The sequence below is a fragment of the Colius striatus genome, chromosome 24 (assembly GCF_028858725.1).
Source record: "Colius striatus isolate bColStr4 chromosome 24, bColStr4.1.hap1, whole genome shotgun sequence".
Lineage (NCBI taxonomy): Eukaryota > Metazoa > Chordata > Aves > Coliiformes > Coliidae > Colius > Colius striatus.
Window position 1 is genome coordinate 3,353,058 of NC_084782.1, and position 25,767 is coordinate 3,378,824.

General features: G+C 53.8%; 2 protein-coding genes across 3 annotated transcripts; one reads left to right on the forward strand and one right to left on the reverse strand.

Moving 5' to 3' along the window:
• Positions 1–15,366: 15,366 nt before the first annotated feature.
• CDCA8 (cell division cycle associated 8) lies at positions 15,367–21,121 on the reverse strand. The gene is made up of 10 exons (XM_062014470.1): positions 20,906–21,121; positions 20,685–20,813; positions 19,999–20,039; positions 19,123–19,198; positions 18,651–18,790; positions 18,306–18,385; positions 17,883–17,981; positions 17,233–17,359; positions 16,696–16,782; positions 15,367–16,371 (listed from the first exon to the last, which is right to left on the reverse strand). The coding sequence occupies exons 1-10, from the start codon at positions 20,985–20,987 to the stop codon at positions 16,327–16,329; spliced, it is 906 nt and encodes a 301-aa protein (XP_061870454.1). The 5' UTR covers positions 20,988–21,121; the 3' UTR covers positions 15,367–16,326.
• A 76-nt stretch (positions 21,122–21,197) lies between these two features.
• AIRIM (AFG2 interacting ribosome maturation factor) lies at positions 21,198–24,460 on the forward strand. Of its 2 annotated transcripts, XM_062014473.1 has the most exons (4): positions 21,198–21,459; positions 22,584–22,763; positions 22,842–22,960; positions 23,643–23,796. In XM_062014473.1, the coding sequence occupies exons 1-4, from the start codon at positions 21,203–21,205 to the stop codon at positions 23,708–23,710; spliced, it is 624 nt and encodes a 207-aa protein (XP_061870457.1). In that variant the 5' UTR covers positions 21,198–21,202; the 3' UTR covers positions 23,711–23,796. The 2 variants fall into 2 exon arrangements, with proteins under 2 accessions (XP_061870457.1, XP_061870458.1); XM_062014474.1 differs by lacking the exon at positions 22,584–22,763 and having other exon boundaries at positions 22,831–22,960; positions 23,643–24,460.
• The last annotated feature ends 1,307 nt before the right edge of the window (positions 24,461–25,767 follow it).

Below are 25,767 nucleotides of genomic sequence, written 5' to 3' on the forward strand. Positions count from 1 at the left end.
TTTGGGAAGCTGTGGTGCCATGTGGGCAGGAGCACAGGGGCTGCTGCTGCAGCTGAGCTCTGCCAGGGCTGGCAGCCCCCAGGCTGCTCTGCCAGCTCCTGCTGGGGCTGGATGATGTTTGCTCTGTGCTCCAAGGGAACATGGGCCCATCTTGCAATCCCTTCTGTAGCTTTTCCCCCAGGGATTTAGGCTCCAGTACTACATTCTCTAGCACAAGCAGAACTGAAGGTGCCATCTCTCTAGCTGTTGCCAGTGTTCACTCCCTCATCTGACTTCCTCTGGTGGGAGCCCCAGCTGTGGTGGCTGGGAATGCTTTGCACAGGACAGAGCTGTGCAGGGACCATGCTCTGACCCAGCAGAGACAAGAGGTGTTTTGCTTTCATGGCCTCTCCTTCAAGCAAAGGCACAGCACATGGTGCAAGGCTGCTTTCCAGCCTGGCTTCTTGCAAGAGTAAACACTGAGCTGAGCTCCCCATCACCACTGGAGATAACAGAAGGAGCAGATGAGGCTAGAGATTGTTGCTAGGAGTTTAGCATCAGCCTGTGTCCTCTCAGCACCTCTGCTGGGCAAGTGTTCAATGCCTTGCAGTTAATTAATTACCCACATTGCTTCAGCCAAGGGAAAAGCCTCAAAGTGGTTGCAGGAGGCTCTTCTGGGGCTGGTGGGACCTGATGGCTGGGGAGCAGGAGGTGGTTTCCATCAGGTCCAGTTCTGGGCTCCCCAGCTCAGGAGGGACAGGGAAGTGCTGCAGAGAGGCCAGTGCAGGGACACCAAGATGCTGAGGGGATGCAACATGTGTGTGAGGAGGAAAAGCTGCAGCCCTGGGGCTGTTCAGCCTGGAGAAGAGAAGCCTGAGCTCAGGGGCACCTCATTAATACTTCAAGAGTGTCTAGAGGATGGGGACAAGGTTCTTTCTGTGGTGCCCAGTGCCAGGACAAGCTTGGAACACCATTTCCCTGAGTTCCTGGCACCCTGCAACACCCCTTCCCCTGAACCCAAACCTGGAATCAAGCTGGTTCACCCCCAGAGGCTTTTTGATACCCATTGGCCACGTGTTCTCTACTGTAAATAGGTACTGCAGAAGCCAAGATATATTTTTATAAGCTTGAATGAGATGTAACACAAGGCAGGGAGGAGCCACTGTGTACATGGCATGTTTGAGCTCCAGTCAGACCTCTCCAGGGACCCACAGTTGCTTTGGAAGAACAATAACCAGTAATAAAGAGCTGATGACTTTTCTTTGGTGGTGGCAGTTTTGTTCTTATTGAGCTCTGAGGATGGGAATGATGAGAGATCCCAACAGCTGAGGGAAAACAAGCTCTGCTGCTGTCCTGCCTTGGTCATTTCAGGAGTCCCCTGCAGCCAGGGGAGCAGATGCAGGTGAGGAGCAATTGCAGTGGCAGTGAGGTGAGAAGGGCTGCACTGTCCCACAGAGGGTGGCTGCTGAGCCAGAGCCTCCTGCTGCAGAGCTGTGGGACTCAGGGTGCTGCTTTGCCACTGGCACTTTGTTAGAGAGGGGAAAGAACTGCAGAGAGCCAGAGGTGGCTGAGCTGGCCTGATGCTCTTGGGGCAGGCAGGAATCCCCTGACAGCCTGAGGGCTGGGTCAGGTTGGAAGTGCTCAGTGAGGAGCTGTCAGCACAAGTGCAATTGTTGGCCTAACAGATGTGTTGCTGTGTGAGTGTGGGGCTGCTGCAGAGTTCCAGTGCTCAGGGCATGTCATTAACTGTTTCATTGAGCAAAGCAAAGCAGTGCATGGCCAGTGTGTCAAATGCAAGCACTGCACCAACAGCAGCATGGAGGAACAATTCCCTAGTTCCCTTTTCCTTCCCTTAAGCTGCTTCATGCCAAAGCACCTTTGTTCCAGAGGCTCATCCAGGATGCTGACAACAGTGACAGCTGCAAGGGAAAGGGAACTCAATGGCTGCTTAAAGTTGGGGGGAGTCTATTTGCCTTCTGTCCATCAATTAATTCAGCCAGTGTTCACCAGGAGCCTGGCCAGGGCTGTGTTGGCTCTGTAGCTAATCATTAGAGCTCTGAAGCAGGGTTAGGAAGAGTGCATTGTGCATTTTTGCCCAGAGCTGCCTGCACTCGTGGCTCCTGTGGTCCCCAAGGGATGCTGCTGTCCCCCTGGGGCCAGGCACAGCCTTGCCACTGCTCACACAGCAGGGATGCAGCTGCCAGGCTCAGGCTCAGCTGGTGGGAGAAGCTGAGGCTTGGCTGAGCCCATCACACAGTGGGGACTGGCTGAGGGGTGCTGGTGGCATTGGCACAGGGCTGGGTGCCCACCAGTGACCTCCCCTGCAGCCCCTGTGGGCAACCTCAGCTGCCTTTGCCCTTCCTGACAGCAGAGCCTGGCTGCAAGCAAAGCCTGAGGCAGGGGAGCTGGTTAATGACACTGTTGTAAATGCCTTTGGCCTTTTTATCTTGCCCAGGCTGACAAACACCTTCAGCATCAGACACAGAGCAGACATTATCTCTGAGAGCAGCTCTGCCTGCCTGGGCAGCAGCCACAGCTGAAGGGGCACAAACAGAAGCAGGGCACAGCACTGAGTCAGCAGCCTGGCTCAGCCCCTCCAGCACCACCAGTGCAGGCTCCTGAGCTGCCTCTTTGCTGCCTTGGGGGAAGAAAAGGGGATCAGGTGGGGGGGGAAAGAAAGAAGAGGGGAAGAAAGAAGAGGGACAGGAAGCTTTTCAGAGGGTTTCTGCTGTTTGTGTTCCAGTGAAGAGCCTTTAGAAGGTGTCCCCAAGCACCTGCCCCCTCAACCCTTTCTTTGGCTGGCATCTGACAGAGGATGGAAGTAATTAAAAGGCCATTTTAATGGGTCCTGGGTTATGAGCAGAGCACACTTGCAGGAGTCAGGGGTGAGCACAACTGCTCCCAGAGCTCAGTGCAAAGGGGCACTGTTGAGGCAAGCTGGTGGGCTACCAGAGCAGGCCAGTGGCTCCTGCCAGCAGAAGCAGATGCCCTCAGTGCTTGGCTTGGTAGGACAGGCTGAGGGACCATCTGTCACCCTGAGGAGACACAGGCCACTGGGACCATTGCCAGGGCCAGTCCCTGGAGGCTCCTGTGCCCTTGAGGGCACCCTGAGCTGCCCACAGCAGCAAGGCTGGAGTGAGGCAGGGGCTGGGTCCCTGGCTCTACATCACACCCAATACAACTTGCATTAGCTGAGAGAAAGTGGGTGAAGTGCTGGGAAGTGGCAGCAGCTGAGCAGATGCATCCATCAGAGCTGCAGCTGCCTGGAGCTGGGGGTGGGGGGATGCTGCAAATGGGGATGTTCACTGTCACACTCTACAAATGGGTGATGAAATATTTACCCACAGCATTCAGCACAAGGGAGCAGAGTGGGGCTGCCTGGCTGTGAGGGACACTGGGCTCAGGGGCAGCCTCCAGCCTCCCCAGGAGCTGCCTGGGCACCCAGGAGCAGGGGAACACAGCCTGGGAACCCCCTCTGGGTGCTGTGCCAAGCCCCCAGGCACCTGCAGTGTGTGAGGAGCTGCTCCTGCTCTCAGCACAGTGTGATGGCAGCACAGCCCCTGCTGCTTTATGAGCAGTTGTAAACATCCCCATTAACTCACAGTCTTTAAATTCCATAATGGGGCTGAAATAAAGCAGCAGCAGCTCATCCCTGCTGGAGCCCTACATCATCTGCTACACAGGCACTCTGGGGACACCTTCTGCATTTGGGTAAGGAATTAGAACTGGGCAATTCCCAGAATCCCAGCATGGGGGGGCTGGAAGGACCCTGCAGAGCTCATCCAGCCCCAGCCCCTAATAGAGCAGCTTCCCCTGGCTCAGGGGGCACAGGAACGTGTCCAGAGGGGTTGGAAACCTCCTGAGAAGGAGCCTCCACACCCTCCCTGGGCAGCCTGGGCCAGGGCTCCCTCAGCTCAGCACCAAAGGACTTGCTCCTCCTGTTCCAGTGGAGCTTTTTGTGTCCCAGCTGATGCCCATCACCCCTTGTCCTGCCACTGAACACAAGTGCTGCCTCATCCTCCTGACACCCACCCTTTAGGTGCTGATCAGTGTTGCTGAGGTGCCCCTGAGCTCAGGCTTCTCCTCTCCAGGCTGAACAGCCCCAGGTCCTGCAGCTTTTCCTCCTCACACACATGTTCCATCCCCTCAGCATCCTGCTGCTGCCTGGGCTTTGCAGTCAGTGGGGCTCTGGCTGTGGTTCTGAGCCCTGGCACGTGGTGGGTGCCCAGGCAGGAGCTGAGCTGACAGGAGAAGTGACAGAGGCATCTCACAGGTGTGTCCAAGCCCTACAGCACCAGCAGTCAAACCCCTGTGCTGGTGAGGGCTGTGCTGAGCTGGGCAGAAAGACAACAGCCTTGCTTTCCAAGCCATGATGGAGTGCACAGGGGCCCACAGTGGCTGCAGCTGGGGCAGATCCTGCTTTCCATGTGCTTTGTTTTACAGAGCAGCTCTGTCACAACTGGAACACTTGCCCACAGAGGTAGAAGAGATTCCCTGAGCCTGGTGAAGTGACTGCTAACAGCATTGCTCTTGCCTAAGAAGAGCAGGGTGGCTCTCCAAAGCCAAACTCAACACAAAGCAGAGCGAGGTCTCAGTCTCTGCTTTGACTGGTGGGGAGCTGCAGGGTGCCAGGTGGCACAGCTCACTGCAGCCAAATGGGATGTGGCATCATGAATCAAACTGCCAGAAATAACCCTTTCTCCCCAGCAGCTTGTCCCTGGCAGTTCCAGCTCCAAGAGTCGTGATCTGATGGGAGTCACTTCTGCCAGCAGTGTACCAAAGTGGGTGGCTTTAATTGCTATTTATAACGAGGGAGAGTCTAGAGAGAGACAGATATGAAGGTGTCTCTAGCCAAACATGCCTGAGCTGCACCAGAGAAACCCCAGAGCCTTCACACAGCTCCAGTACAGCAGAGGTTGAGAGGGAGAGAAACTCAAACTACTCAGAGCAGTCAAGGGAAAGGAACTCCCCTGCACTCCCACTTACCCCCAGCCCACAGAGCTGCTTTTGCTCCATCCAGGTCTCCTGCCCAGTGTGGGGTCCCCTGGCTGCCCCTCAGCAAGTCCCTGAGGCAGGAGGGTGCCCAGGAGCAGGCAGGGAGCCTGCTGGCAGGATTAGGGGTGGGAGCAGATGGTCCTTCCTGGCCCCACTCCTGCAGGCTCTGCCTTGTGCTGGGAGCCAGCCTGGCCCAGGGAGCTGGAGATGCTCAGTGGTGGGGGCACTACCCAAGGGCCAGCCCTGGAAGCCAGCTGAAAAACACAGAATCCTTTGTTTGTTAAAGCCCATGAAGCTTCTGCAGTGCCAGCCCTGCCCTCACCCTGCCCAGCCCAGCACCAACCCACAGCCCTCAGCACCTCAGCTCCAGGGCTTTGGGATCCCTCCAGGGCTGGGCACTCCCCCAGCTCCCTGGGCAGCCTGGCACAGGGCTGACACCCCTCTCAGGGAAACAGTTCTGTCTCAGCTCCAATCTCAACCTTCCCTGGGGCAACCTGAGCCCATTGCCTCGTGTCCTGCCATTCAGAGAGAGAACACTGAGCCTCACCTTGCTGCAGCCTGTCAGGGAGTTGCAGAGTGCTCCAGTCTCACAGGGCAGAGGATACAGGCAGGGACAGCTCTGCCAGCAGCTCACTCATGCACAGAGGCTGCAGCTCACCTGGGTGACCTGAAATGGGCCAGTTTTTGTTTTACAAGCAGTGAACTCTCCTGCAGCCTCGAGTGCTGCAGCTGCTGCCCTGCTCCTGCTGCACTGGGAAGATGCATCTGCTGCTGCAGCTGGGAGCATCCCTGGGCAGGGCTGCAGGGGCTCAGTGCTGCCTTCTAAACCAGCATCAGCAGAGGAGAGATGACAGCAAGATGCATGGGCTCAGATCACAATGTTGTCAGAGTTCCCATGTCAGCAAGGAGCTGGGAATGAAAGGAAACGTGTCAGAGAGAGTCTGAGAGCCTAACACACGAGCCACTGCAAGGAGCCAGGGTTATTGATGATGAGAGCTCTGAAATTCAGCTCCTGTGCATCAGTGGCAAAAGGTTCCACATGTTCCCCTGCTTTTGTCTTTAAGGAAGAAAAGAGATGATCAAAATTCAGCAGCCTGAGGGATTTCAAGTGGTTATTTAGAGACAGAAACTTACAACATGCTGCAAGGAGGGAAGAGATGCTGCCTGTTCAGTCTCCCAGCCTCAGGAAGGGAAAGCCCCAGCCTGGGAGTGATGCTGATTAAAATGGGTGCTAATCACTGTGGGTGATGCTGATTAGGATGGGGGCTAATCACTGAGGCTCCCACCTTCCTAGCTCTGGTTCCAACCCAGGTGGCAACACAGCCCCAGGCAGCCCCTCACCCACTGCCCCTGGGGAGGGGAATGGAGAAGAAAATGCAAACTGGTGGGTTAAAATGAATATAATAAAGAAACTGAATGTAATAAGAGTGAGAAGAATCAAGTACAATGACAGGAATTAAGAGAAACAAGCCCCAAGCAAAGCCAAGTGCTGCCCAAGGCTGTTGCTCCCACCTGCTGATGCTCCAGCAGTGATTCCCCCTCCCAGTTTCCACACTGGCCATGACTCCTGTGCTGTGGACCAGCCCTGGGGCTAGTTGGGGTCAGCTGTGCTGGCCATGCTCCCTCCCAGCTCCTGGTGCACACACCAGCCTCCCCCCTCCCCTCACTGCTGGGACAGGCTGAGGAGCAGAAAGAGCCTTGATGCTGCAGCCCTGCTCAGCAATGACCCAACAGCCCTGTGCCATCAACCTTCTCTTCAGCATCAACCCAAACCACAGCCCTGGGGCAGCTGCTGGGAGGAGAATTAACTCCATCCCAGCCCAACCCAGGCCATCTGTACAGTCAGCCCTGACATCAGCAGGGAGTGCTGAGGTGGGGACATGGTGCTGTGCAGGCAGCAGCTGGGCAAGCACCCAGGGGAGGTGTTTGCACCATTCTGTGGCTGCTGGCACCCACCAAACCAGCCATCCCAGCTTTAAATTGGGGAGTGAGATGCACTGAGCATGGGTCTCAATGGGTGCTGGAGCAGCTGAGCCCTCCACAGCCCCCTGAGCAAAGCAAACAGCCCTTGAGCAAAGCAAACAGCCCTTGAGCAAAGCTGCTCTGTGTTGCTGGTCACTGTCCTCACCCACAACCACCCTCCCAGAGCCTGACCCATCCCAGCCCTGTCCCAGCTCTGCCAGGACCTGAGGACAGGCAGGTGACACAGGAGTGAGGTGGCATTGGCCAAGGGCTGGGGGCAGAGGAGGTGCTTTGGTGTGTCTCATTGATTTGAGGGGTGTCTCAAGCCCATCATTTATTTTCATTAGACTTCTGCTGACACCTTCATCTCAGTGTCCCCTACCTGGCTCGACATCTGTCCTCAGGAATGCTTTAATTGCATTTTCCTGGCTCTCAGCAGCTCTTAGCTAATGCTTTCTGCCTTCATTAGATTAGACACCTATTGTCCCAGGGATGTTGTCATGTTTTCAAATGGCTTCAATCAGCACCTCCCAGGCACTGGCTATTTCAGGAGATAATAAAAGTGAAACCTCATTCAGGATGGGTGAGTAATGGAGGTGCATTTCCACCCCCATCCAGCTTGGCTTTAAATTTGAGTGGCTGACATCCCCCCTGGATCCTGGCAGAACACAATTAAAGCTCTTGTCTTTGCAGCCATGGTCTGCATGGTTACACACTGCTGGGGAGGGAAGAGCTCTGCCACAGGAACCAGCTTCCTAATGATCTTGTCATCCTGAACAGCACCAGAGAGATGAAATGAGAGACTGAGGGAACAGTCAAGATCAAAGCTTCAGATTTCCAGCTGTCCAGAGCACGTGGCAGCCCATCTCCTCAGCCCCAGCCTGGCAGCTCAGGGGTGTGTGGGCATTTGTCCTCTTCATGAGACCTAGAGCAAGAGAACCAGAGCCCACTGCCACCAGCACTGCTGGGACCTTCCTTGGCAGCTCCAGCCAGAGGCTGTGCTCAGACTTTGTTCTGCAGAAGCTCTTTCCCCTCAGCTGAGCCCAGGGATCCTTCACTTACAGCAGCTCCTGTTCCCACTTCATCACTCCAAAATGGTCCCAGGTTTGGGAGGGATGAGCAGAGGCAGGAAGGGACTGAGCTGGTGCCAGGCTGGGGGCAGGGACCTGTGAGGACAGCACAAGTGTGAGGACTGATGGCTCAGGGATGGTGCCTGTGCTGTGGGACTGGCTCAGCACACAGTCCCCAGCCAAGGCACCTCCTTCCCTGGGGTTGCCTCAGCTCTGTCTCCTTACCACAAGCTGCTGCAGTACCCACATCCATCCTTTTCACCCCACAGGCAGGATTCTGACTTGTAAAATCCATCTTACCTAGCAAGGGCCTCTCAGTGTGTCCCAGACAATTTCCTCTCCTCATTTGTAATAATCTCCTTCAGCCTTAAATTAGTTTGTGAAAATATGTATTGGGATGATAGGCTTTTAATCACAGCTGATGGGCACCATCCATCACCCCCTGTCCCAGTCCTCACCACACACACCCCTCCCTCACCTTGGTCCCACATCAGCTTCAGCAGCACTTCATTCATTACAGCTCCATCACTGCCTGTGCAAGCTCCCACAGCAACCTCCCTGGCCATTTGTCACCCAGGGCCCTGCAGGCAGCTCCTTGAGCTGTGGGATGGGATGGGATGGGATGGGATGGGATGGGATGGGATGGGATGGGATGGGATGGGATGGGATGGGGTGGGGTGGGATGGGATGGGGTGGGATGGGATGGGATGGGGTGGGATGGGATGGGATGGGATGGGATGGGATGGGATGGGATGGGATGGGGTGGGATGGGATGGGGTGGGATGGGATGGGATGGGGTGGGATGGGATGGGATGGGATGGGATGGGGTGGGATGGGATGGGATGGGATGGGATGGGGTGGGATGTCCCTGCTCAGAGGGGATGTGTCAGGGGCTCGTGTGGAGCTGTTTCTGGTCATGGGGAAGGGGCTGGAAAGGTGGCTCCTGCAAGAAGTTGCTTGGAACTCTCCCCAGCCACTGCTGGGGCTGAGACAACTGGGCACCTCCATCATCACTTTTAAAGAAGAAGAAGCTAGAAGAGGAGAGTTCTTGTTCTTTCACCAGGGGGAGTGTCAGCTCTGTGCTGGAGCCAAGAGCAAGTGACATGATCTGGGGGCTGGTGACCAAAAGGAAAAGTCCCTGAAGCCTGAGCAGCTCAGCAAGTTGCATTGCAGGGTGTGCTGCAGAGATGGTGAAGCTGCAGCATCTGTCATGTCCTGGGAGCCAGGAGTTGTCTCCAATCAATCTTATCAGAGCAGCTGAGACCAAGGATGGGGCAGCCTGATCCCCAGGGCAGCTCCTCTCACTGCTCTGTGCCTCTGTGGAAGAGTGAGCAGAGGATTTACACTCCTCAGCCCATGTGCCAGGAGGTTTATGGCACCATTAAATGGTTGAGTGCTGAATAAACACAGCCAAGCAGCTCTGCAGGGCCCTGTGGATTCCAAAGCTGCTCTGCAATTGCCCTTCATGGGACTGATTTCCCTGCAGTGCCTGGTTAAAGCAGGGCTGGGATGGTGAAAGTTCCCTCTTGCTGGGGCTGCAGGGGCTGCCAAGGGCACTCACCATCAGCAGGGCCATTAGCAGCTGCTTAAGGATGGGAATCCCTTGGTAGGGGGTGACTTGTGCAGAGAGACTCTGCCCAGGCTGTGAGGGATCACCCTGAGTGTCCCATCCCAGGGCTGCAGCACTCCCTGCACAGAACCTGCCCAAGCAAACCTTACCCAGGGCTGGGAGTGTGGTGGGGAACAGATGGTGAGAGCCAGATGGGGAAGGTGCCTGAGGAGGGAGATGTTATTATGTGGAGTGAGCCACAGGCTCCAATGATCCTGCTCTAAACAATTGGCAATTAACTTCAGGCTATTAGCATCAAACTTTTGTCTCCAAAGTTTCCTCCCTCCTTGCTTTGCTGCTTGGCCTCCTTATTTCTAGGTGGATATTTAATGAGGAGATCAACCTGTAATTCATTCACAGCAAGGTGCCAGCTTTCCTCAACCAAGCAAAAATCCACCAGAGGGGTTATTTGCCAGAAATAATGGGATTGCTCCTGGCCAGCCCCAGCCCAGAGGGGAAGGGAAATTGCTTCTGCCTTGCAAGGGCTTTTATTTATAGTGAGCAGGTGGAGCTTTGTCACTGTTTTGTCCTCTGCTGGCACAGGCTTGGGATGTGTCCTTCCAGTGCATGTCTGAGGCAGCATTCTGCCTGTTCCTCACTTCTGCAGGGGGGAGCTGGTGCTGAGCTCAGCTCAGGATCCCCCAACTCACACCTGCCCTGTGACAGATTTCCTTGGGGCTCAGAGGGAACATCTCCAGCCTCTCTCCTCCTCTCTTCATAGAATCCCAGGATGGTGGGGGCTGGAAGGGCCCTGCAGAGCTGCTCCAGCCCCTGCCCCTGCTACAGTAGGTTCCCCTGGCTCAGGGGGCACAGGAACGTGTCCAGGTGGGGTTGGAAACCTCCTGAGAAGGAGCCTCCACACCCTCCCTGGGCAGCCTGGGCCAGGGCTCCCTCACCTCAGCACCAAAGGAGCTTCTCCTGGTATTCCAGGGGAGCTTTTTGTGTTCCAGCCTGTGCCTGTTACCCCTTGTCCTGGCACTGAACACAGAACAGTCACCTCATCCTCCTGACACCCACCCTTTAGGTGCTGCTCAGTGTTGCTGAGGTGCCCCTGAGCTCAGGCTTCTCTTCTCCAAGCTGAACAGCCCAGGTCCTGCAGCCTTTCCTCCTCACACACGTTCCATCCCCTCAGCATCTTGCTGTCCCTGCACTGGCCTCTCTCCAGCAGTTCCCTGTCTCTTGGGCCACCTGCTCTTAAAGCCCCCTACAGCAGGGCACTGCTGGCTCCTGTGCCAGGCTGGCACTGCAGTGTGCAATGGGGCATCACCCCTATGCCAGAGGGACCCCCAGCCCCACTGAGCACATCCAACACAGGGCTGAGGCATCAGGGAACTGTTTGTGTGCTGTCTGAAGGAGCTGGGCACTCATGTATGAATTAATTGGGCACTTATGCACAAGTTAATCTGGTGCTCAAGTGCTGCAGCAGGTGATTTATGCTCAGCACCACTCGACTTCCCCTGTTGGCTGCCCTGCCCCAGGGAGCTGAGCTGAGCTGCCCAGGAGGGAAGGGATCTGCTCCCCTCATCCTGGAGGTTTCTGTTCTCTCTGGGCTCTGCTGTGGATATAACACACAGAAAGGCCTCACTGCTGCCCTGCTCCCTTGGGATGCCTCCAGCATCTCCCTGAGCAGCTCTCAGCACCTCAGAGTCGTGACAGAGTGACTTCACTCTGCACTGGTTGCTGTGAAGTGCAGAGCTGTTGTGTTTCAGACCTCAGCCCCTTTCTGCCTGCTGGGGTAACCACACCTCTGTTTTATCTGTAAGAGCTGGCAGGACTCAGAGCTGGCAGCTCTTGGCAGGTGGTTTCTGTGCCCTGTGGAGCTGCAGCTCCTGTCATCCTTGTGTGCAATAACTGAACAGCAGAAAGAGAAAATGGGAGTGTTGGGGAGTGTTTGTGAGCCCAGGGCTCAGCACTGCCCTGCCCAAACTTCCCTCCCAGGCCCCAGGCTCCAGTCAGAAGGCATTTTTCCATTGCACTTTCCATCTGGTGTTGATGACTGTCCAACTCCTTGTCCCTTCATTTGCAGTCAGCAGAGGAGGGCTGACTGACACTGAGGGAGAGCAAATCCTCTGATCCCATCAATCAAGTGCCATCAGGATCCAGCTTCCCAGGCTCTGGGGCCACAAAGTCACCCCTGGTGGGAGATCAGCTCTCCATGTGAAGCTGGGCCTTCCTCATCCCCCCTTCCCACTGCACCCTGCCTCTGTGCATGGTGGGCAGGGAGGGAGACCCATCTGCAGCTGCCTTTGCTCACTGTCCCACTCCATCCTGCCTCTGGACCCTCAGGGCCTTTCAGGGAGAGTGGGAAGACAGCTGCTGCAGTGTGTGTGTACTGCTCAGCCATCCTTGGGGTGCAAGGCAGGAGGGAAGAGTTTGTGCCTCTCCCCACAGCTTTGGCTCATCCTCACACACAGCAAAGGGAGAGGCTGCCATGAGTGTTTCAACCCCTCACTGCTATTTAGGAGTGATGCAGCAAAGCTCTTCCCCTACCACACACCTCTGGGATTCACCCAGAGTCCTGCAGCACAATCAATTAGAGGAACAGGAGCTGCAGCTCAATCCCCAGCAAATGTCAGTGTGGGATTTCTCTGCTGGCATCCCCATCACACACAGTGACACACAGTGACACAGGATATGGCAGCAGCTCAAAGGCTGGAGGGGCCCCCAGGGAACGCTGCCTCACAGCACTGGGGATGGGCAGAGCCTGGAAATCCCCCCCCACCGCCTTCTAATTAATATATTGCCCCTAATTGAGCCCCCAACTGCTAAATGAGGTCAGTCAGGTTAATTAAATGTTAAATCTCTGTCAATTAGCAGAACCACAACCAAACTAAAACCCACCCACTGAGAAAAAGCCCACAGGGAAAGGAGAAAAACCAAAAGGGATGTTTCTGAAGCTCCAGTGGCAGACTGTGCCCTCAGCTGATGAAGGGTGACTCAAGCCTTTTGACTCTGCTCTTGGAGCATTCATCCCCTCAGCAAGTGCAGAGAGAAAGGTCTGCTGAGCCACAGGAGGCAGGTGCAGTGCTGAGAGACCCTGCACTCACCTCTGCTCTGGCTGTCACTTCCCTTGCCAGGGCTGGGCTCTGCCCTGGGAAACAAACTGAGAAGCAGCTCATGAACTCCTCCATCTCTCAGGGGTGCTAAAGAATATTTCCCTCCCTTCTGTCTTCACCCAGGAGACATGGGTTTCTGGTGGGACTCTACAGGTCAGCTGGCAGAGGAGCACGTGCTGTCCTGCCCCTTCAAACCAAAACACCCTGCATGAAAACACCTTGCCAGGGGACAACTCTAATTTGTTCTCAGCAATCAGCCCTTCCATCAGCAAGCAGGGAACTGTTATCTATTTCATTTCTTCCAATGTCACTGCATCAGTGACCACCTGCAAGGTGTCCATGATGATAAACACTTGCTTTGTGGACAGAGCTATTTCTGACAAGGCTTGATAGTGCCCATCTGTCAAAGTGCCTGCAAGAGCCACCTATTAAGATCATTATCTACCACAGTCCCTTTGTGGGAGTTCAATGTCAGCACATCCTGGGAAGGTGCCTCACTGCTTCTCTGTTCTGCTCATTATTTCTCTAGATTAATAGTTGCACATTGCTCTTATGAATTTGGGATGAACTTTGTGGGGTTTTGACACTCTGAGACCTCAGCAGCCTCCCAGCACAGGACAGCCTGCTGCACCCTTGGAGCTCCTCTCAGGAGGGCTGCCTGAGCTCTGTGCCAGGGGAAGGCAGGAATGCTCTTTCCTCTGCAAGACTCTAGTTACCCAGCACTAAAGGGCCTGGTGAATCACTGACCTGCCCTGCTCCTTGCTTCCTGAAGGCACCACCAGCTCTCCTTGCTTGCTCTGTCCCAAGGAAGAATTATTTTGGGAGAGCTCTGGTTCAGGTCAGGAGTTTGGATCTTAAAAAGTCAGCACTTGGTATTCTTGTAGCAACCCATGGCCATTGCTCTCCAAAGCATCCTTCTTACAGAAAAGCCACAGCTCTGACTTAATGACTGAAATGATAAGCAGGAAAACCACGTTTTCTCATGCAACCAGCCACAGAAAATGGAGCCCTGAAGCCCTTCCTGCCACACAGGCCCTTAGAGGACATGGAGCTCCACTCTTGGGAAGGTCATTCTTGAGAACATCCATGTTATGAGCAAAGGCTGCAGGACCTGGGGCTGTTCAGCCTGGACCCAGCCCCCACCACTCTGGGATTCTATAAGAAGGTATCTTTGGTGTCCTATTGCCTTTCTCAAGACCAGCTCCTTGTCCCTTCAGGTTCAGGAATGGATGCAGCCTCTTGTAACCTGACACAACACTTACTGCATTGCTTTCTCTTTCCCATCCCTCAGTTTAAACAGCAGTTCAGCCAGGCCATGAAACAAACAACATGCAAACAAGACTTGCCCCAAATCCACAACTGTCACCCAGCTCTCTTGTGTTGTCCCCATCACCTTTGAACTGCAGAGGGAGGTTTTAGTGCTGTTAAACAAAACACAGCTGCCATATAAAGTGCAAAGGGGCCAGAAGTGATGCCAACAGTTTACATGAGCAACACAACTATAGTTCCCAGGGTGCAGGCAGCATGCAAAGTGGATTTAGGTGATGGATTTGTTTAGCTGTTAGCTGCCAGATAGCTTTAATTCATGTCAGATGCAATTAGCTCACTCTGGCAATTGGACAAGGAAGCTTGAGCATTACCAGCATTGCTGGTGGTGTGCTGGGAATGCCATCCTTCAGGAGTCCTGAGCTGCCTTCACACCCTGGAGAACAAATTCAGCACCCAGCCAGCCCAAAATGCCATCAGAACTCCCTCCAAGCTCTACCAAGTCTGCTTCCTCCAGTCCTCTCAGTGCTAAATGCTATTGTGTGAGCATTTCTGCTCATGTAAATAAGATGTTAACCCCATGAGCAGCACAAACCCTTCATCCTCCAGGGGAGTCAGGAATGGATAGCAGAGAAATCCAGCAAGGTATGATGGAGAGCTGAGCAGGCAGCTCAGGGAGGCATGAAGCTTTGTGTTGGAGAAGTCTGAGGAAGCAGTCAAGGCACATCTGCATCATCTCACTATTTAAGACTCACTAATCTAAAAGAACAGCACCACAGTCCAGTAGTAGCAAAACCATTAAAGCCTGGATTCAGTAAGTACCACCACACCTCAGCATTCACCAGGAGACAGAGGTGACTGATGGTGCAACAAGCCAGCTACAAAGGCAACTGAGATCTTTTTATCCTGGTGAAGACATGTTTAAAGCAGAATCCAGACTCACACCTCTGCATCCAAGCAAGTGCACTCTGGTTTTATTGACAGCTTGTCTAGGGGTCTGTAATTAGCATGTTAACAACTCAGTGACAGCAAGGCAAGGGTACTTGTAGCTTAGTAGTTGACAACGCTGCCACCTGCAGTTAGGACTTACAAGCTGCCAAAGTCTCTTCAAAAGCCATCTCCAAACACACTGTGTGTACTTGAGGTTTGCACCAGTGACACATTTGCCTTATAGAGAGATTCATGCATGAGTGCTGTTCTACAAACTCCCTCCCACAGCACAGGCTCTACACCAAAGGGTAAGTTACCTCTGCCAGCAGCTTTTCCCAGTCTTCCTCCTTGTGCTGTAGCTTTGGCTCTGTCTCAACATCCCTGTTTATAGCTTCAAAACAAGGCTTCCATCAAGGACAAAGAGGCACCTTTGGAAAGGACAGTGTGCTAGCTAAAAGAAACAGGCTCATTTTCAGGAAAATAAGAGTCTTAGACAAAGTTACAGAAGCAAAGTTGTTTACTCTGAATGCTCTCTTAACATGCCAATTAAAACATTCTCCTGTTAGCCTCCCTGCTGAAACACAGGAAGGATTATCAGGTTGTCTCCTGCAGATGCCATGGGACATATTTGCCTTTACATGATCCATGCAATGCTTCAGGAGTCAAAGTGAACCACACTTTTAAGAGATTCCCTCAGAGAAGTGTCCTCTCTCATCCTGCACCAGGGACAAAGTGTGGCAATAAAAATGAAACCCTGGGTTTTGAGAGGAGGCTTTTACATTTTAAGACCTCAAACAACCTTCCCAAGAGAGAGTAAGTGCTTGATAGAGAGAGCTCTGCTTTTCCAGGCTGTTGAAAATAAGATGATGGCTACAGGAAAGAAAACACATGACTTGTTCCCTGCTTTTATTTCTTTGATAAAAATACAATGTGTGAAGTTCCCTATAAAACCCTCAAAGGCTGCCACAAACACAACAGCTGCTGTAAGAACAAAAGGAATTGCAGTTCCAGCTGAACTAAAAGCTTTCCATTTAGCCCCAGGCACCAGCAACTTGCCTTCAGGTGTCTCAGGTGCTAAACTGAGTGTCACATTTGCAGAGGAAGGAAGTGCCCAGAAGGAAGCACAAGAAATCTGATTTGTTTCTCTTTGCCCTGACAGACACCAACTCCAAGTCACTTGTGTCCACTGCTGACACCTTCTGTAAGATCCCAGAGTAGCCTTTCTGTCCCACAAGCCCAGGAGAGCTGTACCTTGGGCTCAGCCTTTAAGGAAATGGGAAAGAAAAGGTCTTCTTCCTCAATAAAAATAAAAGCCATCTATTCTAAGTACAAAAATCAGTTCTTAACTTCCATTCTGTAAATTAATGGAAGGTAGACACAGATTAGAACAAGAACTAAAAGCAGCAGTCCTAAGTGTAGCATTGTGTATTTACAGAGGGATGTTGACATTCACTGAGGTTCATCTGTGGGTGCTGACTCCACCACACGCCTGTGCGAGACGCACCTGGAAAGAGAGAGGAATGGATGAGTGCTCAGAGGCATCCCCCAGCCTTTCACAGCTCCTGTCTGAGGCAGAAGACACTTCAGCTTTTGATTCAGTTCCTCAAAACACTGATAATACTCCTTGATAACCCCTAATAGCATATGGCTTATCCAGTTTCAGCTAGCTATGATGTAAAGCTGCTCTTCTCACTTCATGCTGCTTGACCACTGACATGAGCCAACACACATGACAAGGGGAGGGATGGTAAGGACTTTCTATTACAGCTCAAGAGTGCAGTGGCTAGTGACAACACTGCCTCACTGCTTCTGACAAAACCAGACTTACTGAGAGCTTCTTCATAAATCCTTGAGCCTCTGGATTCAGATGAAGAAGATTCTTCTTGGTCAAATCATTTGCTGTTAAACGAATGCTCTGGGAAAGAAAACAACCACAACTCAAATCTTTGGTTTTCTGTTTGGTTCAAATCAATAACCAAAACCAAAGTCCAAGCATAGAGGCAGAGAACTACATTCAGCCTGACGAGCAGCATCCTAGGAGACCACATAGAGGCAGAGAACTACGTTCAGCCTGACCAGCAGCTCACCTCACACTGCATTGACATGGTACTGCCAGCAGAAGCTACTTTAAATGTTACTTCAATGCACATAGAGCAAGACACCATCCTACAGTCTGCTCTGACCAGCTTGGCCAGCTCTCTCTTCTGACTAACAATCTTCCCAGGTTCTTTTAAAGGCAGATCGATGCCCCTGATGAACTGCAGTGGCACAGCTGCAGAGACAGCAGTGGATGGCCTGAAGCTGGTAATGCCCCTGGGGAGTTAACAAGTTATCCCATCAGCACAGATGGCAGTTGCTGCTTTACCTCCCCTCCTCCCACGGGGACTGTGATGAAGATGTCGCTGCTGTCCGCCAGGGGGCTGCCGTTGGCAGAGATGGTGTAAAGCCGCTCGTTCCCGGCCGGCGTGCGCAGCCCCGGCGTCTTGAAAATCCTGAAACAAGGGCACACTTCAGTCACCTCACTGCAATTGCTCCAAACACTTCCATTCAAAGCCTTTCATTTCATAAGCACACTCTGCAACACCCTGAAGGGAGGCTGTAGCGAGGTGTTGGGGGGTGGTCTCTTCTCTCTAGTAAGGAATGAGAGGACAAATGGGCTGGAGTTGCCCCAGGGGAGGTTGGGGTTGGAGCTGAGGCAGAACTGTTTCCCTGAGAGGGGTGTCAGCCCCTGTGCCAGGCTGCCCAGGGAGCTGGGGGAGTGCCCAGCCCTGGAGGGATCTCAAAGCTATGGAGTTGAAGTGCTGAGGGCCATGGGGTAGGGGTAGACTTGGCAGTGTGAGGGGAGGGCTGGGACTGCAGCAGCTTCAAGGTCTCTTCAAACCAAAATGGTTCTATAACTCTAAGATTTCAGGTTCAAGGGATTGTTGCAAACAGGTGACAGACACATAAGATGAAGCAAAAGGCAAGACACTCCCCTAGATAAGAGATTAACAGGGAAATTTACCAGACACCAACCTGGAATCAAATTTGGGTGTAATAAAGGAGGTACCTCCTTGAGCACAGACAACAACGTTTCTGCCAGTAGCTGGAGTGATAAAGTTGCTTTTGCTTGACCTGTTAAATAAACAGATATCTGCTCATAATAATAATTTTAACAAGTGCTATCATGTTCCAGCCCCTCAGCATCTTGGTGGCCCTGCACTGGCCTCTCTCCAGCAGTTCCCTGTCTCTCTTGAGCTGGGGAGCCCAGAACTGGACACAGGACTCCAGATGAGGCCTCAGCAGGGCAGAGCAGAGGGGGTGAACCCTCAATTCACTGCCAGACCACCAATTTTTTCCTGTAGCATGGCACAACCACATCAACCAGCTCACAACACCCCAACTCCACTGCACACTGGTTCTCCCTTTCTGACACCCAGAAGGACAGGCCCCTGTTACCTTTTACTCATACGCTTCACTCTTGAGGAAGGAGCTCTTCTGCTCCTGGACACTGGCACTCTTTTAGTGGATGCCTTCACCTGAAACACACATCACTCATCAACTCAGTCCCTCCACTCCCATGTGACAGCTGAGTCCACAACAAAGAAATGCTTCCATGGAAAATGCTTGGCTCAACAGCTCCTTCTATTGGCACAAGGCTCCAGAAACAAACACCATCAAAACCTCTGTGACTTATCTGAAGTCCCTCTCAAAGTATCCTGAACAGCTGTATCATCATAGCCACGACCTCAGGAAGGGGTTTACACCTTGGGAATTGACTCATCACAAAGAGTAACCACTTACCTTCCCAGTTCCTGGATTTATGTTTTCAGCTTCTAGCTCTGGAAGACTTTGGCTGTCATGCTTGGCTTTCTTTGCTACAGGAAGCAAAGGAGGTTCTGCTTCTTCTTCAATAGTTTCAATATCTTGTTTGGATTTTTCCACTAGAAAGAGAAAGTGAAAGAGAAAAATAAACAATACCTTTGTATCATTAGTTAGCAGCAGAAGAAAACCACCACAGGCTTCTTTTGGCAACAACTTGATTCTGAAACACAAATTTCAAGCCAATCCAAATGGGTGACAGAGCACTAGTTCCAATTAAGTGTTTTAATTAATTACTTAGAGCTACTGCAGATGGCAGGGATAAAAGCAGGATTATTTCCCACTCTTTCAGTAGATTGAGATGTAAGCACAAACTGATTCATCACTCACAGAGTGTAAACCATGACCTGCTTCCAACTGCTTGAACCCACCACAGTGCTTAAAACCAACTGACCTTTCTGGATGACTTTTAAAGGAGTCTGGATGACTTCTGCTGTTAACTTGTTTATTTCTGTTATTTCCAAGTCTGCCTATAATTAAAAGACAGTCATGACACCGTTAGGATCAGCAGCAGCATCCTGCCGGATTTGGCTGACAGAGAGGTCATTTACTTCTTAGTTGCTACAGGGCTGTGTTTTGGCTTCAGGCTGAAGGAACTTTGATAACATAAGGACTCATTGGCAATTGCTCAGCAGTCAAGGACTTTTCTGCTTCTCACCCCCCAACAAGGAGGCTGAGGATGCACAAGGAGCTGAGAGGGGGAAGAGCCAACCCCACTTGCCCCAAGGGATGTCCCAGACTATATGATGTCCTGCTCAGCAGGTAAAGCTGGAGAAAGAGAGAAGAACAAGGGGATGCTTGGAGTGATAGTTTATCCTCCAAAATAAGTGTCAGATGGGATGGAGGCCTGCTTCCCTGGAGATGAATGAACAGCTGCCTGCCCATGGGAAGCAGTGAATAAATTCCTTGTTTTGCTTTGCTTGCATGTGTGGGTTTTGCTTTACCTATTAAACTGTCTTTATCTCAACACACAACTCTCCTCTCTTTACTCTTGATTCTCTCTCCCCATCCCATTGTGGGGGAGTGAGTGAGCAGCTGGACAGGGCTTAAAACCTGAGAGGGAATCAAGCAGGTAAGGAAAGATTGACAGGGAGCAGGATGAACATGTATCCAATACAGGATTTGCAACAGGCATCTCTTACAGCATTTGTGAAAGTATTTCTGCAACCTGTGCTACTGCAACACTCCCACAGACTCATGAAACCCCCATTTCCTACAGTAGGAAAAACAACATCACCAGAAAAGCTTAATAGTTCTGCTAGATACCTACCGTTGCTGCCTCTTCCAACACCTTCTCACTTCCTCCTTTAGCTAAAAAGAAAATCATAGAATCACAGAATGGTGGGGCTGGAAGGGCCCTGCAGAGCTGCTCCAGCCCCAGCCCCTGCTCCAGCAGCTTCCCCTGGCTCAGGGGGCACAGGAACATGTCCAGGTGGGGTTGGAAACCTCCTGAGCAGGAGCCTCCACACCCTCCCTGGGCAGCCTGGGCCAGGGCTCCCTCATCTCAGCACCAAAGGACTTTCTCCTTGTGTTTCAGTGGAACTTTCTGTGTTCCAGCTTGTGCCCATCACCCCTTGTCCTGTCACTAGAGACAGCGGAAAGTGTCCCCCCCACCCACCCACCCTTTAGGTACTTGTGTTGCTGAGGTCCCCCTGAGCTCAGCCTTCTCCTCTCCAGGCTGAACATCCCCAGGTCCCACAGCCTTAAATACGTTTTAAAAGAAACCCACACACGCCCAAGGCAGCCCTCACACCGCACTTCACAGGCTGTAACACGGCACCACGAGCGCGCCAAAAGAACCCAGCACAACCCATGTTTCTGGGCCATGAGTGGGCAGCTCAGGGAGAGCAGCGCTTCCCCACAGACACACACCGCCTGCGCTGAGAAGATGCTTTTCGATTGCCCAAGGGAAAGCGGCCCCTGCCCTCCCGGTACCACCCCGGCCCCTTCCCGTACCGATATACTCGAGCCACTTCACTCCGCGGACCGCCACCGGCAGCCTCAGGATCTCGATATCGTACAGATTCTCCACCTCCTTGATGAGGCGCTGCCCATTCGCCTGCAGCTGCTCGACCCGGCTCCTCACTGCGGGGACACACCACCGCCTCAGCCCCAGCCGCGGGCCCGGGGCTCGCTCCCCGCCGCCCTCCCGCCCGCTCCCGCCGGCCGCGGCCTACCCTCGCGGTCGAAGTCCTTGAGGAAAGCCGCCAGTTTCCTACTGCGAGCGGCGGCGCTCGCCTTCTTCCGCTTGGGAGCCATGGCGGCGGGGCCGGGGGTCGCTGCCGGGGGTCGGTGGCCGGTCCCGGAGCGCTGCCGGGGGTCGGTGGCGGGTCCCGGAGCGCTGCCGGGGGTCGGTGGCCGGTCCCGGAGCGCTGCCGCCCGCCGCGCGTTCGAACCCAACGGCCGCGGCGCGAGGGCCAATGGCGGCTGCGCGCGGGCGGTGACGCGGCGGCGCTTCCGGAGCGACGGGCGCGATGGCGGCGGCGATGGCCGCGGCGCTGAGGGAGTGCGCGGCGGCGCTGGCGCGGCAGGACGCGGGCTGGCGAGGGGCCGTGGCGGCCTGGGCTCCGCTGCTGGGCTCGCTGGCCGGGCTGGCGGCGCAGATGCGGGCGGTGAGGCGGCTGCCGTGGGGAGAAACGCCGCTGGGAGCCTTCGGGGACCTGCGGGAGCGGCTGTGGCGGAAACAGCGCGGAGCGGCCGAGGCGCTGCTGGAACAGCTCAGCGGCCGGCGGTGAGAGAGAGCTGGGCAGGGAGAAGGCTCATGGAGCTCAGCAAGGGCAAGTGTAGAGCGTTGCATCTGGGAAAGAGCAACCCCGTGTACCAGCGCAGGCTGGGGAAGGAACAGCCCCATGTACCGGCACAGGCTGGGGAAGGAACAGCCCCATGTACCGGCACAGGCTGGGGAAGGAACGACCCCGTGTACCGGCACAGGCTGGGGAAGGAACGACCCCGTGTACCGGCACAGGCTGGGGAAGGAACAGCCCCGTGTACCGGCACAGGCTGGGGAAGGAACGACCCCGTGTACCGGCACAGGCTGGGGAAGGAACAGCCCCGTGTACCGGCACAGGCTGGGGAAGGAACGACCCCGTGTACCGGCACAGGCTGGGGAAGGAACGACCCCGTGTACCGGCACAGGCTGGGGAAGGAACTGTTAGAGAGGGGAAAGGGTGCTGGTGGGCAGCAGGGTGAGTGTGAGCCAGCAACGTGCCCTCGTGGGCAAGAAGGCCAATGGCAGCCTGGGGTGGGTTAGAAGAGCTGTGGGCAGTAGGTCAGAGGTTCTCCTCCCTCCCTCTGCTCTGCCCTTGTGAGACCACGTCTGGAATATTGTGTCCAGTTTTGGGCCTCTCAGTTGCAGAAGGACAGGGAGCTGCTGGAGAGAGTTCAGGGCAGGGCCATAAAGATGATGGAGGGAGTGGAGCATCTCCCTTGTGATGAAAGGCTGAGGGAGCTGGGGCTCTGCAGCTTGGAGAAGAGGAGCCTGAGGGGTGACCTCATTCATGTTACAAACCCATCAGGGGTGGGTGTGAGGAGGATGGAGCCAGGCTGTGCTCTGTGGTGGTCAATGACAGGACAAGGGGCAATGGGGACAAGCTGGGACAGAAGAGGTTCCAAAGAAACATAGGGGAAAAACTTGTTCCCTGTTGAGGTGAGGGAGCACTGGCAGGGGCTGCCCAGATGGGCTGTGGAGTCTCCTTCTCTGGAGACATTCCAGCCCAGCTGGATGAGTCCCTGTGTGCCCTGCTCTAGGTGGTGCTGCTCTGGCAGGGGGGTTGCACTGCTTGATCTCTCAAGGTCCCTCCCAGCCCTCAGCATCCCGTGCCTGTGTGTGGTGCTGTGAGCTGCTGTGCTGTGCAGGGCAGAGCTGCGGGCCGTGCGTGACGCCGTGGGCGCCGCCGTGGCCGCTGTGCTGCGGCTGTACGAGGAGTGGGCGGCAGAGCTGGGGCTGGCAGCAGCCCTGTGCCGTGGCCCACGCTGCCCATCGCTGGCTGATGCTCTGGAGGGGCTGCAGGACGTGGAGCGCTACTATCGCCATCTGTATCCTTGTGCAGCCGGGCTCCCGGGGCAGCGCTGGCGGGTGCCTCTTGTGGTTTGTGGTCCTTAGCGGGTGTGAAGGTACCTGGAGAGCAAACTTCTCCTCCTCCGTGTCAGCTGTGACAGCCTGGCAGACCTGGAAGCCCTCCCACAGTCTTGGGAGAGGATTTTGGAGCGCTACAAGGAAGACATTGTCCAAGGTAGTTCCATTTACAGCAAACCCCAGGTGGTTCCATTTACAGCAGACCCAGGGTTGTCACCTCGAGGCCTCAGCCCTGCACACAGCACATAAGACCAAGTGTTGCTCGCTGTGTTGGTCCCAGTCATGCTCATTTTACAGCTGATCTGTGCTCTGAGATCTTGTGCATGACCAGTTGTAAATACTCATCATCATACCCAGGGCACAGCTGGAAGCAACATCCCTTTTTCTGTGGTATCCAGCAGCAGGATAAGGGGTGATGGGATGAAGCTGGAACACAAAAAGTTCCATTTCAACATAAGAAAACCCCTGTTTCACTGTGGGCTGAGGGAGCCCTGGCCCAGGCTGCCCAGGGAGGGTGTGGAGGCTCCTTCTCTGGAGGTCTTGGAGACCCACCTGGACACATTCCTGTGTGACTTGATCTAGGTGGGAGCTGTTTCTGCAGGGGGATTTGGGCTGAATGAGCTCTAAAGGTCCCTTCCAGCCCCCATCATTCTGTGATTCTATGATCCTCTTTCAGAGTGCACCAAGGGGCTGAGTGATGTGTTTCACTTGTTCTGCTGAGTTAGTTCTACTCTTTAACTTTGTCATGGTTGCTTTTAGAAACAAGTGTTTGTGGCTACCCAACACATATAAAGTGCATTAAGCTAATGGGGTTGTTTTTTCCTCCCCTTCCAACTCAGATGCACTTCTTAAGGTCTCTCTGTTTGTGGACAACCAACGAGAGCTGTGCTGCTCACCAGGCTCCTGACAGAGAACAGGAAGGACTGATGCTGACCAGCTTCTACGAGCCTCTGCTGTGTTCTGAGGTGACTACAGAGAGGATGATGAATTGAGGAAGCTTGACTGGTGCTTTTTGGAAGCTGGATGCCTTGGGTAATTGCCCTCAGCAGGAAATGCTTGAACTGTTTAATTTACCAGTGGAAGAGACTTGGTGCCTGAAGAAGATGCTGAGCTGAACAAGCCATGAAGACAGAAGGGAGTTATCTTCAGCTATGAAGTTACCCTTTCTTTTGCCTGCTGTGGATGTTTTGTATACTGAAAACATGTTGGGAGTTCCTGACATGAGGTGTGCCTCAAAGAAGTGAGTGTGGCATAGGATACCCTGTGAGAAAAGTGTTTAGCTGCAGTCCTTACAAACAAATCAAAGATGTCAAATCAGGGCTTAGAAACAGTTTGCACCTCGTGCCTCTGAGCAGTGGGTTTGCTTTCATCCCACTTGTACATTGAAGAGGAAGGAGCAAATTTGGCTTGAAAATGTAATTGTGGAGGTGCACAAACACCTGGGTTCTGGCACAGGCACTTTTCAAGTGTGCTCCTCTCATATCTGCTGGGACATGCTTAAATCACTTCAGACTCCACACTGTGTGGCAACAGCAGCTGCTGCCACCTTCTGTGGATTGTGACACTGATCCTCTGACATTCTCAGAAGGTGTTGGGATGCCTGTCCCTAAACAAGATAGTGGGTAAGAAATTGCTTCCCAGAGAAAGCCAAATAAAGAGTTCTTCCTGGGCAGCTTGTAGATGTGCCTGTGTTTGCTGATTTTTATAGTGATGCTGGTCCCAGGTCCAGGGGCTGTTTGACCACCTGAGGGCACTGCCTGACCTGGGCTGAGACAGAGTGCCCCCAGCTGCTGGGCTTTGTGGGATGGTGCTTTAGATGCAGTTCCAATGGCACCAAAAAATCCCCATCACCCTCCTGTAGTGGGTCTGGCTTCTGGGCTGATGACATTGATGATTGCCAAGGGAAGGGAGTTCAGCCCAGGGAAGTGAGGTGGGCTCTGCTCCTGGTGTGTGTGGAGCAGGGCAGGGGGGAGCTGCCTCTGGGATTCTCCTCTGCTGCTGGAGGTGGTTCTGTGCTCCTGCTTGCTCCATGTCCCTTCAAGCCCCTGACCTGCTTGCTGGTGCTGCCCAGGGCCTCTCTGCTCCCAGCATCTCCCATGGACCCTGTGTGAGGCTGCAGGGTCACTACATGCTGAGAGTCACAGTACAACTGTTCTGAGCTTTGTCTTTGCCATCCCCTCCTCGGGAAAGTGAGGAAATGGAGTGAGTCTCCTCCTGCTGCTTCAGCTTAAGATGAAGCAGATGATGCAGTGAAGTTACTGGTTTGGCAGATGAGCTGAGAATGCAGTTTATGTAGCAAATGGCTGCACAGCAGCCTCAGTGCTGACACTTGTGTATGCAAAGCACTTCCCCTCCTCAAGCAGCTCTGTCACCACCACCTGTCACTGACTCATTTTCTCAGTGTGTTGCTGGGGCTGTGCATTGCATCACAGCAACAGTTCAGTATAAGACCTTTATTTTCCTGTCCACAGTGAAGTGGGAAATTTCATCTGGTTCATTTTTAGAGCTTTGATTCCAGCCACAAACTCCCATATCTAGAAGTTCACATCCTGTGTTGTGGTTTCAGACAGGTAAACTTCCATCAGCCATTGCCTGCTACTGGTGTTCAACCCATGTGTGCTCCCTGGGGAGACCACTGACTCCAGGTTTTAAGGGAGGGGCAAGTGTGGGATGACACAGATCACAGTAGGTTTAGGTAGGCACCCTCCTGGCTACCTCTGAGTGCTGGTGTCTGCAGAGGCTGCCAGTCCAAAATCACAGAACCATACAATTGTTATGGTTGCAAAAGCCCTTGAAGCTGCTGCAGTCCCAGCCCTGCCCTCATCCTGCCCAGCCCAGCACTAACTCCTGGCCCTCAGCACCTCAGCTCCATGGCTTTGGGATCCCTCCAGGGCTGGGCACTGCCCCAGCTCCCTGGGCAGCCTGGCACAGGGGCTGACACCCCTCTCAGGGAAACAGTTCTGC